General features: G+C 36.5%; 1 protein-coding gene across 1 annotated transcript in view; it reads left to right on the top strand.

Annotated features, from left to right (window-relative positions):
• The window catches only part of PLAA (phospholipase A2 activating protein), a 92,061-nt gene extending 70,835 nt beyond the window's left edge, over positions 1-21,226 (top strand). Inside the window, exons 11-14 of the mRNA XM_037798401.1 lie at positions 1,412-1,480; positions 4,143-4,244; positions 19,216-19,380; positions 20,485-21,226. Of these exons, the coding sequence (XP_037654329.1) occupies positions 1,412-1,480; positions 4,143-4,244; positions 19,216-19,380; positions 20,485-21,050 (902 nt within the window). The 3' untranslated portion in view covers positions 21,051-21,226. The remainder of the gene's footprint in view (positions 1-1,411; positions 1,481-4,142; positions 4,245-19,215; positions 19,381-20,484) is intronic.
• Positions 21,227-25,637: the final 4,411 nt, after the last annotated feature.

Raw genomic sequence — 25,637 nt, 5'->3', positions numbered from 1 at the left:
ATGATACAATACATGTAAAGTGTTTAGCAAAATGCATGGAAATATTTAAGCACTCTATATTAGCTATTATTATTGTTGATGTTGTTCCCTATACTTACCAACGGCACTGAAGCTTTCCCCATGTGGCTTGAAACTCGAGGTTCATCTTCATTAATTTATGTTGTTCTCAAATTTCTAATGTGCATTGGAAGTATCTGGAAGGATAGTTTAAATTAATTAACCAAGGGTCCTACCCTTAGAGATTGTGAGTCATTAGGTTAATGAAGAGCTTAAAAATACTCAATGCCAGATCCCACTTCCAAAGTCTGATTAAATGGTCTTGAGTATGATTTGCTCATAGGTGTTTTTGAAAACTCTCAGTGTGTTTCTAGAAGTGAAGCCAATTTGGAGAACCACTAGGTCTTGGGTAGGCCCTGGGAATCTGCGTATTGAACAGGTGACTCATTCAGTTGGTCTAAAAACCACGTTTAGAAAAGTAAAGACCTCAGTCTGCCACTTAATAGCATAATGCCTTGGGTGAGTTACTCAGCCCTCCTTTTCTAAAATAATAGGAATAATAATGTTATCTAATTAATACTTAAATAAGCATGGGCATATAAGATGCTTAGCATATTGACTGGCATTTAGTAAAAACTCAACAAATGTGCCTACTTATTCTATGTTCTTCATTATATTAATCCTATTTACATCTGGGTTTTTCTTTTTGTTTTTTTTTAGTACTGTTTGACTTTTTTTTTAATGCATTGGACCTGTTACACTAATTCCTAGATTATAAATTTGTAGATACTGAAACTATATATAGCTCACCTTTCTTTTTCCCAAAAAAGTCAGATCCAGGGCTCTGAACATCTCCAGATTCTACTGATTTCTCTCTCCACACTTGTTTTCCATTTTTTTTTCCTTCTTCCATTTTCACTGAGACAGCCACAAGAATAATCTGAAATATTACTGGACTATTATTTTAGCATTCTTAGCTCTTACCTCATCTCATATTTTATGATTCAGTCACATGTGCCAGCAGGAATTATTCCTCTTACTTTAAGTTAATCCTGTTCCTTTACTTCAATATAGTGTTCACATTCTGTTCTTAAAGGTTTTAATATCTTTAGCTCCAATCTATTCATGCTTTGCAATTCATTAAACTTCTATAATTATAATGTATAGGGCATCTAATGTTTTTATTATAACTTCAGAATTACTTTTTAGCTAACATTTATTGGGCATTTGCTGCCTGTCAGCACTGTTCTAAGCATTTTTATGCATTAAATTACAGTGCCTTTATTATGTATATAAAAATACGAGTCTAAAATAGAACTAATTCTGAAAATAAGTTATTCTATATAAAGAAAGGACTGTTTGAACTTTTCATTTGCAGTTAAGTTTTCTTACTAGGAGTATTATTGCATTTTAGGTGCTGGTCGTTATGTGCCAGGTTCCACAAGTATGGGAACTCCCATGGCTGGTGTTGATCCATTTACAGGTAAATACTTTTTGTTTCTTTGACTTTTTCTTAGATTTTTAAAATTCATTGAAAGTTTTTCAATGTAAATATTTTAAGAAAAATTGTATCATTTTCCTGCTTGAGAACTTATTATATAATAAATGAAGACCAAACTTCTTAACCTGGCTTTTAGAGTTTTCTCAGAATTGTCTTACTACTGCACATTAGAATCATCTAGGGAGCTTAAAAAAAGTATCTCAGCCTTATCCCTAGAGATGTCCATTTGATCTAATTGCCCTGAGTTGATTCTTGGCAAGAGTAATTATTATAGTCTTCAATTGTGCTTCTAATATACATCGCCAGGGATGAAAATTGTTGTTCTACTGCAGGGAGGCTGAACTTACTACCCCTATACAAACTAAGCTTATTCCTATCTCTCCTCTTTCATTCTTACTTAATATGTTGAGAATGTTATTTACTACGTTACATATTGTTCTCTTTAAGAGAACCCAAAAAAGAATTTGCTTTTTTGACTTAGGCTGGGAATTTTTGGTATTCTCCTGAGCAACCAGTTTTGGGTTTTGTTGTTTTTTTTTTTTCTTTTTTTTAATCTTTAATATTAGTCTAATGTTTATTGTTGAATAAATGCAGGCATTTTTTCTTCCATATTAGCTGTCAGTAAAATGCAGAGCTTGATTTGTGGTCCACCTCTTGAAAGTGTGACAGATATCTTGGTATACTCCCCCTACTTTATTATTTTATATCTTAAGGGATATGTAAAAGAGAATATATGTATCATATCTAGGTTACTGAGCATAATAAATCAACACCCATAAAGGTACCACTCTACTTAAGAACTGATTTGGCAAGTGATTTTTAAAAAGTTATTTTTTTAATTGCAAAAATAATATTGATTGGTGATATGGGAGTATTACAGTGATAAACATTATGGACCCTAGAGTGAGAATACTTAGATGCAAATGTCAGTTTTGCTACGTTTTAGCTGTTTGACCTTAAACAATTATTTGATGTGTCTGTGCCTCTGTTTTTCTTATTGATAAAGTCAAGATAATATCTACTTCCTAGATGCTAAGAGCCTAAAATTACAAAATGTATATAAATCACTGCACATAATCAGTGCTTAGTGATTGTTAGCTGTGTTACAAAAGAGTCTAAAGTTAATAGTGCCCCTCACATTTTCCAGAAGTTATGATCTTTAACAGTTTAGTGGAAATATCAGACTTCTGTTTACCTTATTCCATGCTATTGTCATGTCTCACCTAGACTAATGAAATAGCCTTCTAACCAGTCTCTCCATGGTCCACACTCTGCCAGTAATCTTTTTACAATCTTAACTATGACTATGCCCCTCTCTTGTTTAAAACCCTTTACTGGCTTCTCATTGAATATTTTTCTTGCCTTGCATCACAGTCCTCTTTGCCTTTCTTCTGTCCAGCCATATTGGCTTTGGTCAATTTCTTGAGCCACTATGCCCTTGTCTCTCAGCCTGTGCATGCTGCTTTCTTGGAACACATGCACCCTTCATTTAGTTCTTAGGCCAAAATTGCTTTTTTTTTTCTTTTTTCTCTTTTATTTAATTTTGTAATATAATGCTTCTTAAATGAGCTCAGTGAAACTTTTCTGGGCATCCACATACCCCTTAATGGCTCACCCACTTTATCATAAGCTCTCATTGAACCCTTTACTTTTCTTTCAGAGAACTTTTCAGTGTTCTTAATTGTTTGGATGATACTTGATTAGCATTTGCATTCTCTTCACCACAACTAAACTTTAAAGATCAGGAGTATAGGCAGCATCTGTTGGGCTCATCTTTGATCCATGTCAATAAATATTTTATGCTTTACAAAAAATTAGAATTCATTTTGTGCATTTACCTCATCACTTGCTTCATCCTGTTTTATCCACCACCTTCTCTTTCACTCCCAATATACTCAGATGATTAAAATAAATGTTTTATTCATATCTTTACAAAATACCTTAATTTTATATTGGAACAAAATGGAGTATAAAATTAAGATTTGAAGTGCAAATAAAATATAAATTAGATTTAAATTATGCTTTCGTTTAAGCATCTTCATTCACTGAATATTGCTGAATTTTTATTCTGTGCCAGTTTTTTGTTCAATATCAGTTACTGAGTTGATAATAATAGGAACTTAAGAATTTAAAAAGTAAAAGTAAAGTAAAAGGCTAGGATCCCTGCCCCATAGGAACTTGCAATTTGGGGTTGTAAAGGTGATTACATTAGAGATTATGATTAGAGAAAATGATAAAACATATTACGTTATTTGGAACAAGCAATGTAAGACATGAGAAGGGAAAGATCAGTATGTCTTAGAGAAGATAGGAATGAAATATTTCATCATTCTTTTGTATTCTTTGATCTTTTTAAAAGATCAAAGCTTAAATGTGAAAAAATGTACAAGTAGAAAATACGAGATGGAAAGATCTTGTCTAAGCTCCCATTCCAAAACTAGAGGTTATTATGTCAACAAACAAGTCTACAAAGTTCTTGTGAATAACCTATTCCTTCCCCCGCCCTTTTTTTTGAGGTTTCTTGTTATTTTGTTGCATGGGCTGGGTAGTTATATATCTTAATAATTGTGAAACAAAGTCCCACAATTAGAAAAATCTCACTTTTGACCACTCTGATTTTCATCATCTTCTATTCTGTAAACAGGGAATAGTGCCTATCGATCAGCTGCATCTAAAATGGTGAATATTTATTTCCCTAAAAAAGAGGCTGTAACTTTTGATCAAGCTAACCCTACTCAAATATTAGGTAAGTGTATTTTAATTAAATAGCTTTCTTGCATACCCACAAAGTGTTTGAGATGCTCTCATGGTTGTTTCTCCTAAAATCTTAGGAGCTGAGTGCTTATGTGAATGGAGACTTCTGTTGTGATATTATATGTCAACCACAGATATATAGTCTGATAATCAACCATTAGTACTTTTGTAAGAAGCCTTATAATGAGAAAAAAAACTAAAAGGGAAAAAATGTAAATTCCATCCCCCAAGCTCATAACATTTTTAGGGACAAAAAAAAAAAAACAAAAAACGAAAATTGTTTTAGGTTCCTAGGGCTGTTAACAACAAATTATCACAAACTGGGTGACCTATAAAAAAATGAAGTTTATTATCTCACAATTCTGGAGGCTAGAAATCTGAATCAAGTTGTCAGCAGGGCCATGCTCCTCCTTGAAGTCTGTAGAATTCTGGAGGTGGTTCTCCAGCAATCCCTGGCATTCTTTGACTTGTGGCATAACTCGGTCTCTACTCCTGTCTTCTCTGTATATGTACAAATTTCCTCTCCTTATTAGGACGCCAGTCACACTGGATTAGGGCCCACTGTAATCTAGTTTGGCTTCATCTTTAATAACATCTACAAAGATCCTGTTCCAAACAGGGTCACATTTATGGGACTGCCAGTCAGGACTTGAACATATTGTTTTGGGGAGACAAAATTCAATCCATAACATAAATGAATGGGTAGGATGGTTAGAGAACCCCTCAAACTTGGAATTGGTGTCAGAAATGAGGGTAGTTTTGTGGATTCTGTGGTCTCTCAAACTTTGCAGTTGGCTAACCTCTTCACATTTTTGGTATCAAAATTGGAATTCACTAGATTGACCCTGATTCACTGAAACATGTGGCTTGGGAAAAGGAAGGATGAGAGGGCACAGGACGATGAATCTTTGATTCCTAGATGGCCCAGAGTCTCTTTTTGCATGGAACTGCTGCTGTACTGAGTTACTAGAGATGAAACTTACTAATGGACTTTAGAAATAATGGATTCAACTCTTGTGGAGTTGGCTCACCGTATACATAAGGAAATGCAAAATAATAAAAAACAAGCTGTACAAAAAGTATAGAGCATTTAAAAAATAAAGCTATCTTAGTTTAAATTAATAGCCCTTAGAAATGATAAAAGGCTGTTTTAATTTGTGCGTATAAAATGAAATTGCTGTGTTAACTTTGTTCTGTTAATTTGTTTTTCTCAAGACAAAATGATGTTTTTTTATTGGACCAAGGATACTACTGACTCTCTTTATCACAGAGATTATGATGAGAATTAATTGAGATAACATAACATACATACCTGAATATGAGGCAGGGGTTTTTGGTCTGTATTATCACTCAGTATTATCTTTATAAAAAATCACTTATAGGTGTTTTCTTAATTGCTTTATTTTGAACAATAAAGAAGTATAGTCACTTTTTTTTCATTTTAAAATTACTTTATCAAATAAATACACTTTTAGACAATTAATTTTTTCAACTCTTCTTATAAATCTAAGAGGTCTCTTTTTTTTTTCTCTTTCCTTCATTCCTTAAATAAACTGTGTTTTCCCTGCTCTGTTAAACTTTTTGAGCCTAAGAATAGACAGGTCTAAGTTTCCATTTGTGCTGGGTAAAATTTATTTATCATAAACTCTTGTGATGGGAATTGGGGGCTCTTTTATTCTCTAGATAAAGATTTTTGAGGCAACAGTGACTCAAAAGTAGCACTACTGATCACAAGGATGCTGATATGAAGATGCTTGTGAAGATTTGAAAGAAATTGTTTTGTGAAATGTGAACATGGAGGGGGATGCAATATTTCCACCAAATATGTTTTTAAAATAATATTTAAAATTGTATTAGGGTTCTCTAGGGAAACAGAATCAAGAAGAGATATCTGTAAATATAAGATTTTAGAAAAGTGTCTCACACAACTGTGGGGATGCATGAGTCCAAATTCCACAGGGCAGGATGCACGAGTCCAAATTCTATAGAGCAGGCAGCAGACTGGCAACTCCGATGAAGGTGTGCAGTGAACTCCTCAGGAGATGCTGGCTAGCCAAATAAGAAGTGAAGTTTCTCTCTCTTTCTCCCTTAAAAGTCTTCAATTGATTGGATTAAATCCAGCTGATTGAATTCTCTCATTGCGGAAGACATGCCCTTTGTTGATGTAGTCAGTCACAGGTGCAGTCAATTGACTGATGATTTAATAAACCAGCTACAGATGTCCGTGGAGACATAGGCCAATGCTTGTTTGACCAGGCACCTGGACACCATCACCTGTCCAAGTTGGCACATGAACCTAACCATCACAAAAATAGTATTTAAGGTATGCATTTGGGGAGTTGGGGCAAGATGGTGGCATAGAGAGGTGTGGAATTTAGTTAGTCCTCTAGAGCAGCTAGTAAATAGCCAGGAACAACTAGCAAATAGTCTGGACCAACTGTTAGAGGACATCTGTCACTGGACACACACTGTACACCATCCTGGAATGGGTGGAAGAACTAATATCACAGCATAGAAATGTTAAGTAAAGCTCCCCAAACTGCGGACTTCTCCCTCCCCTATCCCCCCAGCATGGCAGGCTGAGTTGTAACACTTTCCTCTGGGAAAAAGAAGCAGGCTACCTGGAGCAAGGGAAAGTAACTCAACCAAACTCCAAATGCAGTTTTAATTAATAAATTTGGACTACTATATACAAGCTACAAGCACAGATAAACCTGGAGCAAGCAGGAAAGGACCCCTGAGGTCACTCCCAGCAGAGAGTAGGTGGGGCTGACAGAAGAAAATAATAATAAATAAAAACAGAGGGTTTTGGAGACAGCTGAGCTCAGAATACTGCAAAATAGCTGTATCCCAAGAAAAGGGGCACAGAGAACTGGATACCAACACCAGTCAGCCAGCGAAACTGGGGGATGGGACTGGTTCTGAAAAGGGGCTTTTTCTCTTTTTCTTTTTCTTTTTTTTTTCCCCCTCCCATTCTAAGTACCTCATTAGAGAAGGCCTCAGGCATTTTCAGTTGTGAGCTCTGACCCAGCCAAAGGTGGCCTTAAAAGAGTCAGAGAAACTATACGATCATACTCTGAACAGTTGATTGTATACCATGGAAGATTGTATGGTATGTGAATATATTTCAATAAAACTGAATTAAAAAAAAAAGAGAGAGAGACTAAAAAGGAATTCAACTGTAGGAGATAACTCCCTAAAGGGTGTTTCTTCCCTAAGAAAATGGGGGAGGGGGGCAGCCCAAGTGGCAGCCCTCCGTCAGAAAATTCAGATCCCAGGGCCTGGGGGTGGGAAGGGGTATGGAGGAAAGAACCAGAAACAGCTTAAGCTTGACTTCTGACACCCTCTGCCCCTGGCCAGGAGAGGGTTCGCTGAGAATTAGAGAGAACACACCTCTTTACACCAGTGGGGAGCTGTGGGCTGGCAAGCACCACCTGCTGGACAAGATGGGAAAAGCATAGAGTCTAGAGGCCTCATAGGAAAGTCTGACAACCTGCTGTGTCTCATCCTCAGGGAAACATAACACTGATTACACCTTCCTCCTGAGACCAGGGTCCATCTGGTCTGGGAAAATCTGATTGGGGTAATCAAGAAAACCAGATACCTAGACAACAAAAAATTATGAGTCACACTAGGAGAAATGAAGATATGGCCCAAAGGAACAAACTTACACTTCAAATGAGATACAGGAGTTGAAACAACTAATTAAAGATCTTCAAACAGATATGCTAAATCAATTCAAAAATTAAATCAAGTTGAAGGAAGATATGGCAGAAGAGATGAAGGATATAAAGAAAACATTAGGCAAGCATAAGGAAGAACTGGAAAGTTTGAAAAAACAATTGGCAGAACTTACGGGAATGAAAGGCACAATAGAAGACATAAAAAACACAATGGAGGAGGTGGGGCAAGATGGCAGACTGGTGAGCTGTATGTTTTAGTTACTCCTCCAGGAAAGTAGGTAGAAAGCCAGGAACTGCGTGGACTGGACACCACAAAGCAATCTGACTTTGGGCATACTTCATACAACACTCATGAAAACGTGGAACTTCTGAGATCAGTGAAATCTATAGACTGAGACCAGACACCAGAGAATCTGAGAGCAGCCAGCCCAGCAGAGAGGAGACAGGCATAGAGAAAAAAAAACAACACGAAAAACTCCAAAATAAAAGCGGAGGATTTTTTGGAGTTCTGGTGAACATAGAAAGGGGAAGGGCCCTGAGGCGCATATGCAAATCCCGAAGAAAAGCTGATCTCTCTGCCCTGTGGACCTTTCCTTAATGGCCCTGGTTGCTTTGTCTCTTAGCATTTCAATAACACATTAGATCTCTGAGGAGGGCCCTTTTTTTTTTTTAATCCTTTTGTCTTTTTCTAAAACAATTACTCTAAGAAGCCCAATACAGAAAGCTTCAAAGACTTGCAATTTGGGCAAGTCAAGTCAAGAGCAGAACTAGGAGAGCTCTGAGACAAAACGCAATAATCCAGTGGCTGAGAAAATTCACTAAACACCACAACTTCCCAAGAAAAGGGGGGTGTCCGCTCACAGCCATCATCCTGGTGGACAGGAAACACTCCTGCCCATCGCCAGCCCCATAGCCCAGAACTGCCCCAGACAACCCAGTGTGACGGAAGTGCTTCAAATAACAGGCACACACCACAAAACTGGGCGTGGACATTAGCCTTCCCTGCAACCTCAGCTGATTGACCCAGAGGTGGGAAGGTAGAGCAGTGTGAATTAACAAAGCCCCATTCAGCCATCATTTCAGCAGACTGGGAGCCTCCCTACACAGCCCAGCAGCCCAGAACTGCCCTGGGAGGACGGCACTCACCTGTGACATAGCACAGTCATCCCTCAACAGAGGACCCGGGGTGCACGGCCTGGAAGAGGGGCCCACTTGCAAGTCTCAGGAGCCATACGCCAATACCAAGGACTTGTGGGTCAGTGGCAGAGACAAACTGTGGCAGGACTGAACTGAAGGATTAGACTATTGCAGCAGCTTTAAAACTCTAGGATCACCAGGGAGATTTGATTGTTAGAGCCCCCACCCCTCCCTGACTGCCCAGACACACGCGCCATATACAGGGCAGGCAACACCAACTACACACACAAGCTTGGTACACCAATTGGACCCCACAAGACTCACTCCCCAACTCACCAAAAAGGCTAAGCAGGGGAGAACTGGCTTGTGGAGAACAGGTGGCTCGTGGACGCCACCTGCTGGTTAGTTAGAGAAAGTGTACTCCACGAAGCTGTAGATCTGATAAATTAGAGATAAGGACTTCAATTGGTCTACAAATCCTAAAAGAACACTATCAAGTTCAGCAAATGCCAAGAGGCCAAAAACAATAGAAAATTATAAAGCATATGAAAAAACCAGACGATATGGATAACCCAAGCCCAAGCACCCAAATCAAAAGACCAGAAGAGACACAGCACCTAGAGCAGCTACTCAAAGAACTAAAGATGAACAATGAGACCATAGTACGGGAGACAAAGAAAATCAAGAAGACCCTAGAAGAGCATAAAGAAGACATTGCAAGACTAAATAAAAAAATGGATGATCTTATGGAAATTAAAGAAACTGTTGACCAAATTAAAAAGATTCTGGACACTCATAGTACAAGACTACAGGAAGTTGAACAACGAATCAGTGACCTGGAAGATGACAGAATGGAAAATGAAAGCATAAAAGAAAGAATGGGGAAAAAAATTGAAAAAATCGAAATGGACCTCAGGAATATGATAGATAATATGAAACGTCCAAATATAAGACTCATTGGTGTCCCAGAAGGGGAAGAAAAGGGTAAAGGTCTAGGAAGAGTATTCAAAGAAATTGTTGGGGAAAACTTCCCAAATCTTCTAAACAACATAAATACACAAATCATAAATGCTCAGCGAACCCCAAATAGAATAAATCCAAATAAAGCCACTCCGAGACATATACTGATCACACTGTCAAACACGGAAGAGAAGGAGCAAGTTCTGAAATCAGCAAGAGAAAAGCAATTCACCACATACAAAGGAAACAGCATAAGACTAAGTAGTGACTACTCAGCAGCCACCATGGAGGCGAGAAGGCAGTGGCACGATATATTTAAAATTCTGAGTGAGAAACATTTCCAGCCAAGAATACTTTATCCAGCAAAGCTCTCCTTCAAATTTGAGGGAGAGTTTAATTTTTCCCAGACAAACAAATGCTGAGAGAATTTGCTAACAAGAGACCTGCCCTACTGGAGATACTCAAGGGAGCCCTACAGACAGAGAAACAAAGAAAGGACAGAGAGACTTGCAGAAAGGTTCAGTACTAAAGAGATTCGGTATGGGTACAATAAAGGATATTAATAGACAGAGGGGAAAAATATGACAAACATAAACCAAAGGATAAGATGGCTGACTCAAGAAATGCCTTCACGGTTATAACGTTGAATGTAAATGGATTAAACTCCCCAATTAAAAGATATAGATTCGCAGAATGGATCAAAAAAAATGAACCATCAATATGTTGCATACAAGAGACTCATCTTAGACACAGGGACACAAAGAAACTGAAAGTGAAAGGATGGAAAAAATATTTCATGCAAGCTACAGCCAAAAGAAAGCAGGTGTAGCAATATTAATCTCAGATAAAATAGACTTCAAATGCAGGGATGTTTTGAGAGACAAAGAAGGCCACTATGTACTAATAAAAGGGGCAATTCAGCAAGAAGAAATAACAATCGTAAATGTCTATGCACCCAATCAAGGTGCCACAAATTACATGAGAGAAACAATGGCAAAACTAAAGGAAGCAATTGATGTTTCCACAATAATTGTGGAAGACTTCAACACATCACTCTCTCCTATAGATAGATCAACCAGACAGAAGACCAATAAGGAAACTGAAAACCTAAACAATCTGATAAATGAATTAGATTTAACAGACATATACAGGATATTACATCCCAAATCACCAGGATACACATACTTTTCTAGTGCTCACGGAACTTTCTCCAGAATAGATCATATGCTGGGACATAAAACAAGCCTCAATAAATTTAAAAAGATTGAAATTATTCAAAGCACATTCTCTGACCACAATGGAATACAATTAGAAGTCAATAACCATCAGAGACTTAGAAAATTCACAAATACCTGGAGGTTAAACAACACACTCCTAAACAATCAGTGGGTTAAAGAAGAAATAGCAAGAGAAATTGCTAAATATATAGAGACGAATGAAAATGAGAACACAACATACCAAAACCTATGGGATGCAGCAAAAGCAGTGCTAAGAGGGAAATTTATAGCACTAAACGCATATATTACAAAGGAAGAAAGAGCCAAAATAAAAGAACTAATGGATCAACTGAAGAAGCTAGAAAATGAACAGCAAACCAATCCTAAACCAAGTACAAGAAAAGAAATAACAAGGATTAAAGCAGAAATAAATGACATAGAGAACAAAAAAACAATAGAGAGGATAAATATCACCAAAAGTTGGTTCTTTGAGAAGATCAACAAGATTGACAAGCCCCTAGCTAGACTGACAAAATCAAAAAGAGAGAAGACCCATATAAACAAAATAATGAATGAAAAAGGTGACATAACTGCAGATCCTGAAGAAATTAAAAAAATTATAAGAGGATACTATGAACAAGTGTATGGCAACAAACTGGATAATGTAGAGCAAATGGACAATTTCCTGGAAACATATGAACAACCTAGACTGACCAGAGAAGAAATAGAAGACCTCAACCAACCCATCACAAGCAAAGAGATCCAATCAGTCATCAAAAATCTTCCCACAAATAAATGCCCAGGGCCAGATGGCTTCACAGGGGAATTCTACCAAACTTTCCAGAAAGAACTGACACCAATCAAACTCTTTCAAAACATTGAAGAAAATGGAACACTACCTAACTCATTTTCTGAAGCTAACATCAATCTAATACCAAAACCAGGCAAAGATGCTACAAAAAAGGAAAACTACCGGCCAATCTCCCTAATGAATATAGATGCAAAAATCCTCAACAAAATACTTGCAAATCGAATCCAAAGACACATTAAAAAAAATCATACACCATGACCAAGTGGGGTTTATTCCAGGCATGCAAGGATGGTTCAACATAAGAAAATCAATCAATGTATTACAACACAGTAACAAGTCAAAAGGGAAAAATCAATTGATCATCTCAGTAGATGCTGAAAAAGCATTTGACAAAATCCAACATCCCTGTTTGATAAAAACACTTCAAAAGTTAGGAATTGAAGGAAACTTCCTCAACATGATAAATAGCATATATGAAAAACCCACAGCCAGCATACTACTCAATGGTGAGAGACTGAAAGCCTTCCCTCTAAGATCAGGAACAAGACAAGGATGCCCGCTATCACCACTGTTATTCAACATTGTGCTGGAAGTGCTAGCCAGGGCAATCCAGAAGACAAAGAAATAAAAGGCATCCAATTGGAAAAGAAGAAGTAAAACTGTCATTGTTTGCAGATGATATGATCTTATATCTAGAAAACCCTGAGAAATCGACGATACAGCTACTAGAGCTAATAAATTTAGCAAAGTAGCGGGATACAAGGTTAATGCACATAAGTCAGTAATGTTTCTATATGCTAGAAATGAACAAACTGAAGAGACACTCAAGAAAAAGATACCATTTTCAATAGCAACTAAAAAAAATCAAGTACCTAGGAATAAACTTAACCAAAGATGTAAAAGACCTATACAAAGAAAACTAGATAACTCTACTAAAAGAAATAGAAGGGGACCTTAAAAGATGGAAAAATATTCCATATTCATGGATAGGAAGACTAAATGTCATTAAGATGTCAATTCTACCCAAACTCATCTACAGATTCAATGCAATCCCAATCAAAATTCCAACAACCTACTTTGCAGACTTGGAAAAGCTAGTTATCAAATTTATTTGGAAAGGGAAGATGCCTCTAATTGCTAAAGACACTCTAAAAAAGAAAAACGAAGTGGGAGTACTTACACTCCCTGACTTTGAAGCTTATTATAAAGCCACAGTTGCCAAAACAGCATGGTACTGGCACAAAGATAGACATATAGATCAATGGAATCAAATTGAGAATTCGGAGATAGACCCTCAGATCTATGGCCGACTGATCTTTGATAAGGCCCCCAAAGTCACTGAACTGAGTCATAATGGTCTTTTCAACAAATGGGGCTGGGAGAGTTGGATATCCATATCCAAAAGAATGAAAGAGGACCCCTACCTCACCCCCTACACAAAAATTAACTCAAAATGGACCAAAGATCTCAATATAAAAGAAAGTACCATAAAACTCCTGGAAGATAATGTAGGAAAACATCTTCAAGACCTTGTATTAGGCGGCCACTTCCTAGACTTTACACCCAAAGCACAAGCAACAAAAGAGAAAATAGATAAATGGGAACTTCTCAAGCTTAGAAGTTTCTGCACCTCAAAGGAATTTCTCAAAAAGGTAAAGAGGCAGCCAACTCAATGGGAAAAAATTTTTGGAAACCATGTATCTGACAAAAGACTGATATCTTGCATATATAAAGAAATCCTACAACTCAATGACAGTAGTACAGTCGGCCCAATTATAAAATGGGTAAAAGATATGAAAAGACAGTTCTCTGAAGAGGAAATACAAATGGCCAAGAAACACATGAAAAAATGTTCAGCTTCACTAGCTATTAGAGAGATGCAAATTAAGACCACAATGAGATACCATCTAACACCGGTTAGAATGGCTGCCATTAAACAAACAGGAAACTACAGATGCTGGAGGGGATGTGGAGAAATTGGAACTCTTATTCACTATTGGTGGGACTGTATAATGGTTCAGCGACTCTGGAAGTCAGTCTGGCAGTTCCTTAGAAAACTAGATATAGAGTTACCATTCGATCCAGCGATTGCACTTCTCGGTATATACCCGGAAGATCGGAAAGCAGTGACACGAACAGATATCTGCACGCCAATGTTTATAGCAGCATTATTCACAATTGCCAAGAGATGGAAACAACCCAAATGTCCTTCAACAGATGAGTGGATAAATAAAATGTGGTATATACACACGATGGAATACTACGCGGCAGTAAGAAGGAACGATCTCGTGAAACATATGACAACATGGATGAACCTTGAAGACATAATGCTGAGCGAAATAAGCCAGGCACAAAAAGAGAAATATTATATGCTACCACTAATGTGAACTTTGAAAAATGTAAAACAAATGGCTTATAATGTAGAATGTAGGGGAACTAGCAATAGAGAGCAATTAAGGAAGGGGGAACAATAATCCAAGAAGAACAGATAAGCTATTTAACGTTCTGGGGATGCCCAGGAATGACTATGGTCTGTTAATTTCTGATGGATATAGTAGGTGCAAGTTCACAGAAATGTTGCTATATTATGTAACTTTCTTGGGGTAAAGTAGGAACATGTTGGAAGTTAAGCAGTTATCTTAGGTTAGTTGTCTTTTTCTTACTCCCTTGTTATGGTCTCTTTGAAATGTTCTTTTATTGTATGTTTGTTTTCTTTTTAACTTTTTTTTCATACAGTTGATTTAAAAAAGAAGGGAAAGTTAAAAAAAAAAAAAAGAAAAACAAGGAAAAAAAAGATGTAATGCCCCCTTGAGGAGCCTGTGGAGAATGCAGAGGTATTCGCCTACCCCACCTCCATGGTTGCTAACATGACCACAGACATAGGGGACTGGTGGTTTGATGGGTTGAGCCCTCTACCACAGGTTTTACCCTTGGGAAGACGGTTGCTGCAAAGGAGAGGCTAGGCCTCCCTATGGTTGTGCCTAAGAGCCTCCTCCCGAATGCCTCTTTGTTGCTCAGATGTGGCCCTCTCTCTCTGGCTAAGCCAACTTGAAAGGTGAAATCACTGCCCTCCCCCCTACGTGGGATCAGACACCCAGGGGAGTGAATCTCCCTGGCAACGTGGAATATGACTCCCGGGGAGGAATGCAGACCCGGCATCGTGGGACGGAGAACATCTTCTTGACCAAAAGGGGGATGTGAAAGGAAATGAAATAAGCTTCAGTAGCAGAGAGATTCCAAAAGGAGCCGAGAGGTCACTCTGGTGGGCACTCTTACGCACACTTTAGACAACCCTTTTTAGGTTCTAAAGAATTGGGGTAGCTGGTGGTGGATACCTGTAACTATCAATCTACAACCCAGAACCCATGAATCTCGAAGACAGTTGTATAAAAATGTAGCTTATGAGGGGTGACAATGGGATTGGGAAAGCCATAAGGACCACACTCCAGTTTGTCTAGTTTATGGATGGATGAGTAGAAAAATAGGGGAAGGAAACAAACAAACAGACAAAGGTACTCAGTGTTCTTTTTTACTTCAATTGCTCTTTTTCACTCTAATTATTATTCTTGTTATTTTTGTGTGTGTGCTAATGAAGGTGTCAGGGATTGATTTTGGTGATGAATGTACAACTATGTAATGGTACTGTGAACAATCGAAAGTACGATTTGTTTTGTATGACTGCGTGGTATGTGAATATATCTCAATAAAATGAAGATAAAAAAAACACAATGGAGACAAACAGCAGGAGATTTGAAGAGGGAGAAGAAAGGATTCATGAACTGGAGGACAGAACATCTGAAATCCTACACACAAAAGGACAGGGAAAAGAATGGAAAAATTGGAGCAGCATCTCAGGGAATTAAATGACAACATGAGCCACATGAATATACATGCCATCTGTTATAAAAGGCATAAAATTACAGATCCAAGAAGTGCAGTGTACCCCAAACAGAATAGATCTGAATAGACCTATGCTAAGACACTGAATAATCAGATTATCAAATGTCAAAGCTTTACAAAAAGAGAATTGTGAAAGCAGCAAGAGAAAAGTGATCCATCACATATAAGGGAAGCTCAATAAGACTATGTGTGGATTTCTCAGTAAAAACCATGGAGGCCGTAAGGCAGTGGTATGATATATTTGAGATACTGAAGGAGAAAAACTGCCAACCAAGAATTCTATATCCAGCAAAACTGTCCTTCAAAAATGAGGGGGAGTTTAAAATATTCTCAGGCAAACAGACAATGAGAGAGTTTGTGAACAAGATACCTGCTCTACAGGAAATACTAAAGGGAGCACTACAGAGAGATAGGAAAAGACAGGAGGGAGAGATTTGGAGCACAATATTGGGCAATGGTAGCACAATAATGTAAGTACATTGAAAAAAGATGACTGAGTACGGTTGAAAGAGGAAGGTTAAGGGCATGTAGGACACCAGAAGGAAAGATAGAAGATAAAGACTGCGACTGTATAACTTAGTGAAACCTAGAGTGGTCAATGACTGTGACTAAAGGTGCAAATATAAGAATGTTTTTACATGCAGAACAAGTGAATACCAACCTTACAAGGTGTTAAAAATGGGATGGTATTGGGGAAAAAAATACAGTCAATGCAAACTAGAGTCTGTAGTTAACAGTAACACTGTAATATGCTTCCATTAAATGTAACAAAGGCAGTATACCAAAGCTAAATATCTATAATGGGGGATATAAGGGAGGGATATGGGATTCTTGGTGTTGGTATTGTCTGAATTTTTTAATTGTATTTTATTTAATTTTATTCTTTCTTTTGTTGCTTTTTAGTTATCATTTTTTCTTTTCTTTTTCTTTTTTCCTCTTCCTCTTTCTTTGTGGAAGAAGTGGATTCATAACTATGTGATTATACAGGGAGTCATTGATTATTTACTTAGGATGGAATGTACGGTGTGTGAATAAAACCATCTAAGAAATAAACAGGAATACAAGTTCTGGATAAAATGTTGAGAAAGGGTTGTACCTAATCACCATTGTTGGGGAAGTAGAATGCTTCATCCCATCTGGAGGCAGTTTGGTGGTTCCACAGGAGCTAAGCATGGGGTTGCGATATGATCCTGCAACTCAATTATTGGTTATATACTTGGAAGAAATGAAAAGAGGGACATGAATGGACATTTGCACAGTGGGGTTTATGGTGTCAGTGTTCAGGATTTGAAGTGGATGGTGTTGGCCTAAGGGTACATCGACTGATGAATGGAATGGTATACTGTGGTATATACATATAATGGAATATTGAGCTGCTACAAGAAGGAGTAAAGTTGTGAGGTGAATGGACATTGAGGACAGTATGTTGAGTGAAGTAAACCAGAAATGAAAAGAAAAACATAATGCCTCAGTAACATGGACTAACTATAATGTGCAAACTCTGTGAATTGAGTCTGAGAGCATAAGTTATCAGGAGAAGGCTTATTGTAAAGGTTCCTAGATTGCAAGCTCTTACAGCAGTTACATCTATTCCTGAGTTGTGATGGTTATTTCTAAATTCTGAGGTGCTGAGCTCTTTGTGTATAACCTGGTTGGTCCCTGAAACTTTGGGTATCTGTGTGACACCTGAGACTCAGATCCAGTCTGGCAGCTGTGAATGTCAGCATTACCCCATACCCCAAATGTTCAAGAGTCTGAAAAAGAGATCAGACTTCAGTTAGAGATAAGAATGAAATGGACTTGGTTAGGATTAAGGTAGATCATACTAAAGGGTAAAGGACGATATTGACTGTGTTTTTAAAACTTCAACTTCTGTGTGAGACCAAAGGAAGGGATGTTTATTAGGTGCAAAATCTATATTTTTTGTAACACACTGTATAATTTAACTTGTATGGTCAGTTTATTCAAACAACATAATTACATGGAACCTTGAATAGGGGGTGAAATCTGGTTGGTTTGTACAGGTTGGCTTGAAGCCCTGAAACGTCCTAGAGTAATTAGGTCAGAGAATAAAAATGTATTTGCAAAGCCCCCTTGAGGGACTTGGAGAAAATGTCGGAATATTAAATTTCTCCACCTGGGGAATTAATGATATTCTCACAAGCATTGGGGGCTACTAATTTAGAAGTCTGAGTCCTCGGTCTTGGGCCTTGCCCTTACGAAGGTTGTTACTGCAAAGGAGAGGCTAAGCCTACTTAAAATTGTGCTAAGAGTCACCCCCAGAGAACCTCTTTTGTTGCTCAGGTATGGCCTTTCTCTCTAAGCCAACTCGGCAGGTAAATTCACTGCCCTCCCCCCTACGTGGGACATGACTCCCAGGGGTATAAATCTCCCTGGGAACGTGAGACATGACTTGCGGGGATGAGCTTGGCTCTGGCATCGTGGGATTGAGAAAGCCTTCTTGGAGCAAAAGGGGGAGGAGAAATAAACAAAATAACATCTTAGTGGCTAAGAGATTTCAGTTAGAGTTGAGAAGTCATTCTGGAGGTTATTCTTATGCATTATTTATTTATCCCTCTTTAGTTTTTAGTATATTGGAATAGCCAGAAGGAAATACTTGAAACTGTTAAACTGCAACGCAATAGCCTTTATTCTTGAAGACCGTTATGTAACTATGTAGCTTACACGGTGTGACTATATGATTCTGAAAACTGTGATGAATGCACAACTATATAATGGTATTGTGAACAATTGATTGCACACCTTGGATGATTGTATGGTATGTGAATATATCTCAATAAAATTGAATTAAAAAAATATGTGTATGGAACTAAATATTATAAATGTACATTTAATTATTCTGCTGTTTTATTGATAGCTAAAAATGTTGACATAAGTTGGCCAAAATGTTGTTGTAAATTTTCTCATTGGGAAGATGGGCATATTTAACGTATGATATTGCTTTGAAAACTATTCAGAATATGATATATTTCAAAACTTTATTCAAAGCAGAAAGCTTCAGAATTCTTAGAAAACAACAGGTAAAATAAAAATGATCAGTGTCCTTTCTGTTACCACACAGTGCTCAGCTTAAAGTTACTCACAGGCCAGTTTAGTTTATAGTCTTTTATAATTGTTGTGAAAAGTCCTGATTTCCTGCAGAGTATGGTAGAGTACTCTTATTGAAAATTTTGACATTTATATATTACCTACCAATTATAATTAGGGAATTAAAAGTTTGGTTTTGGGTTCCAGGTAAACTGAAGGAACTTAATGCAACAGCACCTGAAGAGAAGAAGTTAACTGAGGATGACTTGATATTTCTTGAAAAAATATTGTCTCTAATATGTACTAGTTCTCCAGAAAAACCCTCAGCACAGCAACTTCAGATTTTGTGGAAAGCTATTAACTGGCCTGAAGGTACATAAACTCACCTCAAAATGTAACTAGAAAGCAGGAATTATATCTTTCATTTCTATCAATTAACTGGTGTTTCTAGATTAAATTAAAATTAACCTAGATTGTTCTAATTCACATTGTAAAAAACGTCACAGGAAGGATTCATTGTACCACTATAATTCGTAATCTTCTTTTGGTCACATGCCTTATGAGTATATGAAAATAATATAATGATCCCCATATGTGCACCATTTTGTATACTGTTTCAGAGCACTTGTGGATCCTCTGCAAGCCATCCAAAAAGCTCTTTGTGAACTACAAACCCCAAGCTATAGGCACTTCCTATAAGTGTTTTTTTAGTTATTTCACTTAATTCTTTTCTAATTCCCAAAGTAATTTTCATGTCACTGATCTATTGGAGAAAAAGTCATTTGTCCTACAAAATGCCTCACAATTGTGGATTTGGCTGATCACTTAATGTTTTCTTCTATCTTTATTTCCTGCTGGTGACATAATTAGATTTTGGCCTTTTTTTTTTTTTTTTTTTTTTTTAGGTGAAAATCCTTTATAAATGATGTTGCATATTACCTTTAGATCACATGTCTGGTTGCCTCACTTTTAGTGATGCAAAGATTGTTTCTTATATTCATTTAAATAATGTCTACCCAACCCACCTAATTATAAAGCTTCCCATCAAACTACAAGCATCTTATCAGCATTTGTTAACTAGAATTCTTTTATACAGAATTTTCTCTCTTCAGCTCTGTTACCCCTGTAGGTTTGTTAAAAGCAAGTCCCTACCCCATTCATTCCACAAGGATTTATTTGAATACTCAGTGTGTACCAGGGTATTTGATAACCTGAGAGATTTCCCTTATTTTTAAGGTATATATGATCTTGTAGCAATAAATCCAGTTTATATAAATATAAAAAAATCAATTAACACAAGTTTCAGAAATACACACATTTTCTAAAGCAGGCATATAATTTTTCACATTTTCTAAAATGGTCAAGTATTAATTTTGTAACAGGAATATAAAATCCTTAAAAATTGAAAAATCAAGTAACCCTCATAAGGAATTTTCTTTATTTTCATAAACATTAATGCATTTTTCTTTTTAACAGATATTGTCTTTCCTGCACTTGATATTCTTCGGTTGTCAATTAAACATCCCAGTGTGAATGAGAACTTCTGCAATGAAAAGGAAGGGGTTCAGTTCAGCAGTCATCTTCTCAATCTTCTGAACCCTAAAGGAAAGCCTGCAAACCAACTGCTTGCTCTCAGAACTTTTTGCAATTGTTTTGTTGGCCAGGCAGGACAAAAACTCATGATGTCCCAGAGGGAATCACTGATGTCCCATGCAATAGAACTGAAATCAGGGAGCAATAAGAACATTCACATTGCTCTGGCTACATTGACCCTGAACTATTCTGTTTGTTTTCATAAGGACCATAACATTGAAGGGAAGGCACAGTGCTTGTCAGTAATTAGCACTGTCTTGGAAGTTGTACAAGACCTAGAAGCCACTTTTAGACTTCTGGTGGCTCTTGGGACACTTATCAGTGATGATTCAAATGCTGTACAATTAGCCAAGTCTTTAGGTGTTGATTCTCAAATAAAAAAATATGCCTCAGTATCAGAACCAGCTAAAGTAAGTGAATGCTGTAGACTTATCTTAAATTTGCTGTAATTCTTGTAGCAATGGGGGAGGGAAACAGATTTTAAATTGATTAGTGTTTTTTGTTTCTCAACTGTTACATGACTGATTACAGATGATAAATACTGTGGATGAAGTAAAATTTCCAATCTTGTAAAGTGGCGGGAAGAAGGGGGACAAAGAAATAAAAAAAATTTTTTTTTCACGGATTATCAACTGTGAGATTTTCCTGTGTGGTATGGGTAGGTTTTCAAGAGTATAGAAACAAATTAAGGAAGAACTGTAAGCAACCTCACAAAAACTACATGGCCTTCTGCCCTTACCTTGGCCACTCAAGAGAAGACAAGGGTTTTTAATTATATATATCCTGCCTTTACTACTTAGATACCTCAAACTATTAATTTTTGGTTATTGTCTTTTATTTAACTTCTGATCTACTCATTTTGATTGCTGGATTCTTTCAACAATACTGATAAATTTCAAGGTTTTGTTTTAGTATACTTCAGAATTTTTTTTTAAGTAAGTTTTGAATTATTCAAGATATTGAAAAGATATAAAATAACTTCTTGATTTGTCATTTGTAAATAGAACGTATATTTGGCTCTTTTTTAGATGAAGAAAAAGAGCAAATTGCTAAGCCTTGAATCAGTTCAGACAGATGATGCCCCAAATTGATTCTAAGCTTATGATCCTAGTTCTTTTGTGTCTCACTCTTTGAGATAACTTCATTTTTCATCCTGGTTTTGATATTTGATTGCTTATTCCTGTTATTTCAGAGGAAATTTGGAATGTTTTGAATTTTATCAGGCAGCTGTACAAGCAAGAGTACATCAAATTACATTATTTGCAAGACTAGAGCCTGTCATGTGAAACTAGTATTTTTGAGCCCCAAGATGGTACAGGCACTATGCTGAAAACATTTTGTTATTTAATCCTTAAAAACCTTTTAAACGAAGGGTGGATACTATCTGTATTTTCAGAAGTAAAGAAAATGGAATGAGTAATGATAGGAGAAAAAAGAAAAATAGAGCCAAGAGTGAGGTAAGTACTCAAAGTGAATGCCATATTATACTTCCTAAAAAGGGGACCACAAATTTGTCTCTGAACATCCTAACAACTGACACAAAGAAGGAAACATCACATTAATTACCCAACTCATTGTGTCTAAACTAACCCAATTTCTTAAGAAAAGCAGAACTACTCTTATAAAATTGGGGGGATCTTACGGATTCTCACAAAGATGAACTTACCTAACAGTGAACATCTTCAGCATTATGGTATATATAGCCATGAGTTTCTTGGCTTAATGTCAAAGTTAAGTTTCTAAGAAGAGTGAATTTCCCCCAATAGGGGAGGAAAACATTCCCATTGTCTGGATTAATCTAAGGAAAAGCTTTTGGAATATCAAAAAGGAATTAGATAGAATATAATAAAGGTGATGTATATTTTGTCAAGTATTTAATTGCAAGTTCCTGATGTTTTCTTGGGCTGTATATTCAGTGTGCTGCTTAAGTTAGAATAAACCTGTGCTTTACTTTTGTTGAGTTGGAATTCAGGGGTTTAAGTCAAAGTTAAATGCAAAACTAAAAGTTTAACCCAAGTCAGTCAGGTTCCATTACAATACACGGCTTTCTTGTTAACATGCCCAGTCTAGCATCCAATTGTAAGTGCATATGTATTTACCTTTGCAATATTTTGAAATACTAGTGACTTTGGATAATGATAGGACATGTAGCCCTGTTAAGAATACGAGTTCACTCTTCAAAATCTAAGGATGGGCAGAGTGTAAACACTGTGTGCTTTCTATTAGTGTACAAATTTTTATGACAACTTTTATTATACCATTAATTCATGTTTATGGAAGAAAAATTATAAAATACAGTTTAACAAAAGAAAAAAATACAATTCTACTTCAGTTCTACAATTCTAATTCAAATACCAAGATAGATGTTAAATAGTGGGTTAATGGATAGTAAAATATTTCACTTTTTTAATTAAACATTTTTCCATGATTATCTTAATACTTTTTTTCCTGAATATAAAGGTGATACACACTTATTGAATAAAAACAAACAAACAAGCCCTCCTCCCACACATCAAATAAAAATTGTCTGTAATGCCACAATTGTCAGAGAACCGTTTTTAATATTTTGTGGCATAGCCATATGTTTGTAAAAATATGATTTTTAAAAAAAGGATGTGTGATATATAATATTTACTAACCTGGTTTATAAACTTAACATATGTAGTATGCATGCTTCCACTTTAATAAATATAATATTCTACAATACAGATATACCTACTTTGTATTATTGGATGTTAAGTTTCCAGTTTTCTGCTGTCAAACAGTGCTGGAACTAATCCTTGAAGCTAAATATTCAAAGCTGTCTTCCTACTTCCTTAGGATAAATTTTATACATGAATTGGTGGGTCAGACAGTGTACATTTTTTGGACTTTTGATCCACATTGCCAAATCACCTCCAGTGATACAAATGAACAGCATTAAGGTATTTTCTACTGTACTTGAAACACCATTGTCTACAAAAAGCTAAGTTATTGTCTACATTTCATAATTATCTTCCCTCTGTTATGTTTTAAAATGATTATTTCACTGTTGTGACTATTAAATGAAATAGCCAAGTTTATAACTAAATAGCAGTGAAGTGAAATTTGTATCCACCTCGTAACCTCAAACAATGGAAGAAGTATAGCTAAAAAGGGATTCTTTAGGAAGGTAATTCTAGGAATAAGACCTAGATGTAGGTTTCTTAGCAGTTGTCACTGTGCATTTTATGGTTATTTTTACGATGAAATGCTAAAACACATAGAGGGATATTTGTAATGTATTCTTCCTGGAGCTCTTGAGATATAAATCATTCACCTGAGATTAGGTATTCAGTCTTTTTTAATTTAATGCATTTACTTGTAATACATTTTCCTTTAGAAAAGTATACACAGTGTAGTATATATATATAGAATTTTGAAGTCAGTTTTTTTCATTTACCATAATCGTGTGAGCAGTCTTCCATCCTTTACCCCCAATCCCCAGGTGTGTGTGTATATGTATATATATGTATTTTTTTTTAATTGAGATTGTTCACATACCATACAACTATCCAAAGATCCAAAGTGTACAATCAATTGCCCATGGTACCATCATACAGCTGTACATCCATCATAATTTTTTTTTTAATTTTTAGAATATTTCATTACTCCAGAAAAGAAAGAAAGACCAAAAAAAAAAGGGAAACTCAAATCCTCCCATACTCCTAACCACCACCACCATCCCCCATTATTGACTCATAGTTTTGGTACAGTACATTTGTTACTGTTGATGAAAGAATGTTAAAATACTACTAACTGTGGTATGTAGTTTGCAATAGGTATATGTTTTTTTCCTATATGCTTCTCTATTATTAACTTCTAGTTATAGTGTCATACATTTATTCTAGTTTGTGAGAGAGATTTCTATTATTTGTATAGTTAATCATGGACACTGTCCACCACAAGATTCCCTGTTTTATACATTCCCATCTTTTAACCTCCAACTTTCTTTCTAGGGACATACGTGACTCTGAGCTTTCCCTTTCCACCACCTTCACACACCTTTCAACACTGTTAGTTATTCTCACAACATGCTACCATCACCCCTGTCCATTTCTAAACGTTTAAGTTCACCCTAGTTGAAGATTCTGCTCATAATAAGCAACTGCTCCCCATTCTTTAGCCTCATTCTATATACTGGTAACTTATATTTCATGTCTATGAGTTTACATATTATAATTAGTTCATATCAGTGAGACCCTGCAATATTTGCCTTTATGTATCTGTCTTATTTCACTCAATATAGTGCCCTCAAGATTTCTTCATCAACCTGTTTCTTTTAAGACAGTTTTGTTCACACACAATACATTCTGTCCTAGATAAACAATCATTGGTTCCCTGTATAGTCACGTATTTATGTATTCGGCACCATCGCCACTACCTATATAAGGACATCTCTATTTCCTTCACAAAGGAGGAGGAAGAGTCAAAGAAGGTAGAGAGACAAAAGAAAAAGAAAAAGAGAGAGAAAAAAACATGACAGCTAGAAAGCAACAAAAGGAAAGATAGCATTAACCTAAAGTGGAATAATGAGTCAGACAACATCACCAATGCCAGAAGTTGTATACCCTTCCCCTATACCCCCCCCATATGCATTTAGGTTTGGTATAATGCCTTTGTTATGTTAAAGGAAGCATAATACAATGTTTCTGTTAATTATAGTCTCTACTTTGCATTGATTGTCGTTTCCCCCCAATCCCACCCTATTTTTAACACCTTGCAATATTGACATTTGTTCTACCTCATATAAAAACATATTTGTACCTTTTCTCAATCATTGAGCACTCTAGGTTTCACTGAGTTATACAGTCCCAGTCTTTATCTTTCTTCTTTCCTTCTGGTGTCCCACATGGTCCTAACCTTCCTCTTTCAACCATACTCACGGTCATCTTTGTTCAGTGTATTTACATTGCTGTGCTACTGTCTCCCAAAATTGTGCTCCAAACGTCTCACTCCAGTCTTTTCCTTTCTGTTTGCAGTGCTTCCTTTAGCATTTCCTGTAGAGCAGGTATCTT

Source organism: Choloepus didactylus, chromosome 10 (genome assembly GCF_015220235.1).
Source record: "Choloepus didactylus isolate mChoDid1 chromosome 10, mChoDid1.pri, whole genome shotgun sequence".
NCBI lineage: Eukaryota > Metazoa > Chordata > Mammalia > Pilosa > Megalonychidae > Choloepus > Choloepus didactylus.
Note: the sequence above shows the minus strand (reverse complement) of the source record. Positions and strands in the feature narration are given on the sequence as shown.